Genomic DNA, 7,324 nt, shown 5'->3' with positions numbered 1-7,324 from the left:
TGCTAAACGCGCCGTTTCAGAGCTGCTTCCCAATAGGCCTTACACGCCATTACACGCCAGAAACCCTAAACCCTAAACCCTAAACCCTAAACCCTCTTTAATAGGGCAGTCAGCGATGCCATTTGCGAATGCAAACGACCCAAAACACCCAATGACGAGGTTTCTAAACCCTAAACCCTAAACCCTAAACCCTCAAATTTAAACCCTGCTAAACGCGCGGTCTCAAGAGCTGTCTTCCAATGGGCCTTACACGCCATTACACGCTAGAAACCCTAAACCCTAAACCCTAAACCCTAAACCCTCTTTAATAGGGCAGTCAGCGATGCCATTTGCGAATGCAAACGACCCAAAACACCCAATGACGAGGTTTCTAAATCCTAAACCCTAAACCCTAAACCCTAAACCGTTATCTCTAAACTCTAAACACCACGAAGTCCGCCAGCTCGAAGGCTGCCTGTCAGTGTAAGCTATAAGCATTATACCGTACTCCCTATGCCCTAAACCCCAAACCCTAAACCCTAAATGAGTGTTTAATTCAGGGACGCGTGCAAATTGAGGGTTTTGCGAATTGGGAGTATTCTCTTTCGATGGTGAAGAGGGCAGAAGAAAACCAAAAAAGGGCCGACGAAATGACTCAGGTGCCCCAAACCCTAAACCCTAAACCCTAAACCCTAAACTGAATTTTGCTTCTTTTTCTTTCATCTTTTCGCAGCCTTCAAGCCCTGCACCTGCCTGCTATCCTTTCCTTATTCTTTCTAATTTTATTTATTTATTTATTTATTTATTCATTTATTTATTTATTTTTAGAGAATTGCAAATGCCATTTCTTTGACTTCGGCGCTGCGCAACGACAGAGGAATGCTCAATGCCATGGCCCAGGTAAATAAAACAAACAAATAAATAAATAAATAAATGAAAATAAATAAATAAAAATAAATAAGCAAATAAATAAATAAATAAATTAGTAAATAAATAAATAAATAAAATTAAATAAAGTAAAAAAAATAAATAAATAAATGGTGAAAGGGCGGCTTCGAGTTGTTTGAAAGAGTTAAATATTTTTGGAAAGCTTAAATTTTGGAATAATAAAAAGATTTATTTTAATTTATTTATTTTAATATTAAATAATTTTAATTTTCCCTTTTAAATGGTGTGGGGCCCCACACTTCATCTTTAAAATTTTTTTTTTCTTTTTAATTAAAATAAACAAATTTAAAACTTTAATTCAAGTTGATTAGAAGCTTTTAAAGAATTGATTGTTTTCATTTTTATTTCTTTTCCGAATTTTCCCTCAAAAATCTCTTTCCCTTTTCCTTTTTTTAATTCTTTTCTTTTAAATTTAATCAGTGTGGTATTTTAAGCATTTCTTTTAAATTTCTTTTAAAAACTTTTTTTATTTATTTAATTAAATGCCATCAGGCCATCTTTAGAATTTTATTTTTATTTTAAAGAAGTTTATTTCTTTTTTCTCCTTTTTGTGTTTCTTTTATTCTTTTTCTTTTATTTATTTCCACATTTTGCCTTTATTCTTTCTAGTTTTATTCTTCTCATTTTTAAGGACTCTTTTCTTTTTCCTTTTTCCAGTTTGCTGCTGCTGCTGCTGCTGCTGCTGTTGCTGCTGCTGCTGCTGCAGATGGCTGGCGCTGCTGTCGCCAGGGGCAACCGATTCGCCTAAACAAAAAAGAATAAATGAAAAATTAAAAAATTTGATTATTTTATTTTAAATTAATTTATTTAAACCAAATTAATAAAATGATCCGCGAAAGATGGCGGCGGTGCTGCTGGCTTGCGCTGCTGCTATGCCCTGGCAGCAGCAGCAGCAACAGTAGCAGCAGCAGCAGCAGCAACAGTAGGTTTTGCCCCGCCTGCAGCAGCAGCAGCAGCAGAAAGACCAGCAGCAACGGCAATGGCGGAATCAGCAGCAACGGCAGCAGCAGCAACAGCAGCAGCGACGGCGGCGTCTTTAACAGTCTTAACATCATGAGCAGCAGCAGCAGCAGCAGCAGCAATAGCAGCAGCAGCAAGGACAGCTTCAATCATCTTGCCACGAATTTCCTAGGTGTTTTATGTGTCGCTGCCCTTTTGCTGCAGCAAATTAAAAGGGACACCTAGCAGCAGCAGCAACAGCAGCAACAGCAGCAGCAGCAGCAGCAGCAGCAGCAGCAGCAGCAGCAGATGCTGCAGCATTTGTAGCGAATGCAGCAGCAATAGCAGCAAATAAAGACACCTTTATTTTAAGGAGACAAATACAATCTTTTGTCTCCTTTTTGTTTTTTTACTTTTCCTTTTGCATGTCAAACCAACTTGACCATTTAAGACCAAATTTTGGGGCGGAAGCAGCAGCAACAGCAGCAGCAGCAGCAGCAGTAGCGAAGGTAGCAAAGGCAATAGCAGCAGCAGCAGCAGAAGCAGCCTTTTGTGCATTGGTGAGATTGAGGAGGCTTGAGAAAGAGATCGGGGTTTAGGGTTTAGGGTTTAGGGTTTAGGGTTTAGGGTTTAGGGTCTAAGTTTTTGCCTCACAGGGCTCAAGGCCAGGGAGCGAGGGTTTAGGGTTAAGGGTTTGAAGCAATTTGCCTGCTGGCTTTTACGACTTAGGGTTTAGGGTTTAGGGTTTAGCATCTTAGCAATATGAATTGCATTTTCATTGAAACCAGTTAATTTCCTTCTCTCCAAAGAAATGCCTTTTGAACCGAACTCAAATCCAGGCAAAAAATTAACGCGTCGCGCACATCTAGGGTTTAGGGTTTAAAGTTTAGGATTTAGGGTTTACGGCCAGTCCAAGCTCAAAATTGCGCAGCAAATCCCCGTAATTGATTTAAAAAAGGAATATGACTCAAAAGGATAAAATATAATTCTTTTAATTTCGATTTTGAGCTTTTCCGCATTTAGAGTTGCAGTGTAAGTACACCTGAACACAGTAGCAGCGCTTCGGGGGCCCCCATGGGGCCCCTGGGGGCCCCCGCTGGAGGAAAGGCATTTGGGTCTTCTTTGCTGCGTTTTTTGATTTAATTGTGTTGCAAATGAGGAAAGAAAAGAATTGAATTGCTTTTGAACTTTGAATCAGGGCCTGAATGGGAGGAAGCAGCGGGGAGAGGCGGCGGCTGCAGTTCGCTTCTCGGAGTTGACGCAGGTGGAATTAGGCATTTTCTGCCGGGCGATTGCGAGTAATATTTCGTTTTTGCGGTTAATTTCTTTTATTTTATCCTTTTCTTCTTTTTTTCCGGCTTTACCTGCAGATTAGTGGCAAAACGTGGCCGCGGCGGCGGTGCCCGATCTGCGCATACACCGTGGGGTGTATAAGCAGCTCGGGCATTCCGTGGACTTCCCCCGCGAGATTTTCGTCGGTTTTTCTTTTTTGAATTGGATTTGAGCTTTTCTTTTTCGTTTCCTGGCATCTTTTTGCATTTGGGACCCGCGTGCCCGGCGTATAAGGCCTCTTTGGGAGTTTTCGCGGCAAAATGGACTTCAAGATCGCGGGCGAAGGCGGAAACGCCGTGCTGCAGACCATCCACGCCAGCGAGGGCGGGCGGGCCATTCGGCTGCTGCAGCAGCGGCAGCAGCTGCAGCAGCACCTGCAGCAGGCGAAGGAAAAGTTGGAAACAAAAGGCAGCAAAAGAAAAAACATCAACTGGGGAGGCTCTGTGGCCGACAGACTCGAAGAAGAATTCAAAAAAGAAACTGTCGGCCTCGTCACTGCGGAGGACTTCAAAGAACGCAGGCAGAAGCTGCAGCAGCAAATCCAGTTTGCTGCCAAGGACCTCTTCACCAGGCATGCCTCCTCCTGCTGCTGCTGCTGCTGGTTTTGCTGCTGCTGCTGCTGCTGCTGGTCTTGCTGCTGCTGCTGCTGCTGCTGGATTTGCTGCTGCCGCTGCTGGGGCTGCCGCGGGTATATTTGCTGGCGGTGGGGCTGGTGCTGCTGCTGCCGATGTTTGCTGCGGATGCTGCAGCTGGTGCTGCTGCTTCTGCTGCTGCTGCTGGTACTTGCTGCTGCTACTGCTGCTGCTAGTGCGGATTCTTCTCGCTGCTGATGCTGACAGCTGCTACTGCTGATCTGTTGCTGTTGCTGATTGGCTGTTGCTGGTGCTGCATTTTGCTGCTGCTGCTGGAATTTGCTGCTGCTGCTGCTGCTGCTGCACCTTCATTTTTGCTGCTTCTCTTTGTCTCCTTTTCCTTTGCTTCTTGGGCTCATTCTCTCAGCAAATTGATTGTTTAATTACCTATTTATTTATATTATTTTTTTATTTATTCATTTATTTGTGCTGCTGCTGCTGCTGCTGCTGCAGCAAACAAGAAAGGAGGAAATATGAAATGAAAATGGTGAAGAGCAAATTGTCTTTTGGAGATGACGAAGCTGAAGAAGTGGCAGCTCAAGAAATAAAAGAAGAAAAAGAAATAAATGAAATGAATAAAATGAATGAAATAAATAAATTAAATGAAACAAATGAAATAAATAAAATAAATACAGAAATAAATAAAGATATTAATTGCTCAGTCAAAGGAGAATCAAATTCCGAGTCGGCGGACCCGCGCAGCAGCAGCAGTGCAGCAGCAGCAGCAGCAGGAACAGCAGCAGCAGCAGCAGCAGCAACTGGGGCTTGCACAGCTCTCGTGAAAGTCAAACAGGAAGAGTCTCCAAGTCCGGAGAAAACAACAGAGCCAAGTGGGTTTAGGGTTTAGGGTCTAGGGTTTAGTGTTTAGGGTTTAGGAGGGTTCAGGGTTTTGGAGGGTTTAGGGTTTAGAGGGTCTAGTAGGGTTTAGGGTTTAGGGTTTAGGGTTTAGGGTTTGGTTGATGTATGTAATGCAACTCACATAAAGCTGCGTGTTTATATAAATATAATATCTCCCTGCCACAAATAAATAAAAACTATCATATTTTGTTGCTGCTGCAGCAGCTGCTGTAGCAGCAACAAAGACTGCAGCAGCAGCTGCAGCAGCTGCTGCTGCTGCTGCATTTAGAATTCAACAGAGTGCTGTTTTCAAAATAAAAAACTAAAAGACACAAACAGTGCACATCATGTATGTGCTGCTGTTTGTGCTGCTGCTGCTGCTGCTGCTGCTGCTGCTGCTGCTGCTGCTGCTGCTGCAGCTTTTAAGATCCGGAAGCGAATTTGCAAAGACCCAACTGTCGACACGAGTTACCTCCCTGTGAGAATTATTTTTAATTTTAATTTAAATTCAATTAATTTTAATTTATTTTATTTTATTTTAATTTATTCTAATTTGTTTTTGCCTTTATTTACTATTTTTATTTGTTATTCACTTGTTATAAATATTTGCCTTTGCATTTGCTACAATAAATATATTTCAAAGATATTCTTGCTGCCTCCTGTCTGCTGCTGCTGCTGCCCTTGCTGCTGCTGTTGCTGCTGCCTTTGCTGCTGCTGTTGCTGTTGCCTTTGCTGCTGCCGTTGCTGCTGCCTTTGCTGCTGCTAACTTTGCTGCTGCTGCCTTTGCTGCTGCTGCAGCTGCCTTCGCTGCTGCGTTCTTCTACTGCTGCTGCTGCCATTGCCGCTGCTGCAGCTGCCTTTGCTGCTGCAGCCGCCTTTGCTGCCGCCTTCTGCTGCTACTGCTGCTGCTGCTGCTGCTGCTGCTGCGCTTGCCATGTGGTTCGTAGCTGCCTGGTTCTTCTTACAATTTTCCACGTTTTATTTTTTTCCGTTTTTCATTTAATTATTTTAATTTAATTCTCTTTAACTAATTCTTTTTTTAATTCTTTTGTTTAATTTTTTAATTTGATTCTTTTTATTTAATTCCTTTATTTAATTCCTTTTATTCAATTCTTTTCATTTAATTCCTTCTAACGAATTCCTTTTAACTCCGGTCTTTTATTTAATTTTTTAAAATTAATTCTCTTTTTTAATTCTTTTATTTAGTTCTTTTACCTAGCTCTTCTATTTACTTCTTTTATTTAATTCTTTTATTTAATTCTTTATTTCATTATTTATCTATTTAAGTATTTGTTTAATTATTTCATTTTATTTGTTTTTATCGATTAAAGGATAAAGAAAGAGACGCAACACTGGCGGAAGAAGTTCTTCGATTCTCTTTAAACATTTTATTTAATTATTTAATTATTTATTTAACTAATTATTTTTTTAATTGTTATTTTGTTTATTTTATTATTTTATTTGTTTTATTTATTAAAGGATAAAGAAAGAGACGCAAAACTGGCGGAAGAAAGACAGAAATTAATTGAAGAGTACAGACGAAAAGAAGAGGAGGAAAAGAGTGAGTGGTGTACATACACCCCAAACCTCACACTTCGCCGAAACGCTTTTCTTCGATTCCCAAGTTTTATTTATTTATTTATTTTCATTTACTTATTTTTATTTTCATTCGTTTATTTTTATTTTCGTTTATTTATATTTGTTTTCATTTATTTGTTTCTATTTGTTTTGTTTACATTTATTTTTATCTATTTTTATTGGTTTTAGTTTGTTTTTGTGTATTTATATTTATTTTTATTAATTTTAATTTGTTTATTGTGTATTTTCTGTTTTTTGTTTTTTTCAATTGCCCGTTCAATGAACCTCTTTGCTATTTAGAAGTAACACCAAGAGCAGCAGCAGCAGCAGCAGCAGCAGCAGCAGACTCACAACCACTAGGCAGCAGCTGCGAACTCTAATTAGCGTCAAACGTTTCTGCCCTTACTTCGGATCGACCCCAAGCCCCAAACCCTAAACCCCAAACCCTAAGTCCACACAGAAATGCCTCTCACAGTAGCCGTTTCTTCCTGGAACAGCCCCACCCCCCAAACCCCAAACCCTAAACCCTAAACCCTAAACCTCTCCCCGAAGCCGCAAACCCCAAGCCCCAATTTCCGCACAGAAACGCCTCCCACAGCGCCCTCCCGCGCCGCACGCGCCCCCCAAACCCCAAACCCCAAACCCCAAACCCTAAACCCTAAACCCTAAACCCTAAACCCGCGTTTGCGCGCAGGAATGCCGCTGACAGTCACCTTCTCGTACTGGGACGGCTCGGGGCACCGGCGGCGCCTCCAAGTGCTGCGGGGAATGTCCGTGGGGGAGTTTTTGGAAAGAGCAAAAAGAGAATTGGAAAAAGAATTCGTCGAAGTTCGCTCGGTGCCTGCGGAGAACCTCCTCTACGTCAAGGAGGACCTCATTCTGCCCCACGTAAGAGCATCTGGCTAGCTGGCTGGCTGGCTAGCTGGCTGGCTAGCTGGCTGGCTAGCTGGCTGGCTGGCTGGCTAGCTGGCTGGCTAGCTGGCTGGCTAGCTGGCTGGCTAGCTGGCTGGCTAGCTGGCTAGCTAGCTGGCTAGCTGGCTAGCTGGCTGGCTAGCTGGCTGGCTAGCTGGGTGGGTGGC

General features: G+C 42.2%; 2 protein-coding genes across 2 annotated transcripts in view; both read left to right on the top strand.

Annotated features, from left to right (window-relative positions):
* Positions 1-587: 587 nt before the first annotated feature.
* Positions 588-1,675, top strand: ETH_00030985 (uncharacterized protein; the record flags this gene model as incomplete). The annotated part of the gene is made up of 3 exons (XM_013372885.1): positions 588-638; positions 808-879; positions 1,634-1,675. 3 exons carry the CDS (start codon positions 588-590, stop codon positions 1,673-1,675), a joined length of 165 nt encoding a protein of 54 aa, XP_013228339.1.
* A 1,783-nt stretch (positions 1,676-3,458) lies between these two features.
* Positions 3,459-7,324, top strand: part of ETH_00030980 (XAP5 protein, putative) — a gene marked incomplete at both ends in the record, with an annotated part of 4,666 nt that continues 800 nt past the window's right edge. The window contains 5 exons of the mRNA XM_013372884.1: positions 3,459-3,769; positions 4,284-4,660; positions 5,087-5,145; positions 6,147-6,228; positions 6,940-7,133. Of these exons, the coding sequence (XP_013228338.1) occupies positions 3,459-3,769; positions 4,284-4,660; positions 5,087-5,145; positions 6,147-6,228; positions 6,940-7,133 (1,023 nt within the window). The remainder of the gene's footprint in view (positions 3,770-4,283; positions 4,661-5,086; positions 5,146-6,146; positions 6,229-6,939; positions 7,134-7,324) is intronic.

This window comes from Eimeria tenella, genomic scaffold (assembly GCF_000499545.2).
Source record: "Eimeria tenella Houghton genomic scaffold, Eth_scaff11, whole genome shotgun sequence".
In the NCBI taxonomy this organism is placed as follows: Eukaryota; Apicomplexa; class Conoidasida; order Eucoccidiorida; family Eimeriidae; genus Eimeria; species Eimeria tenella.
Note: the sequence above shows the minus strand (reverse complement) of the source record. Positions and strands in the feature narration are given on the sequence as shown.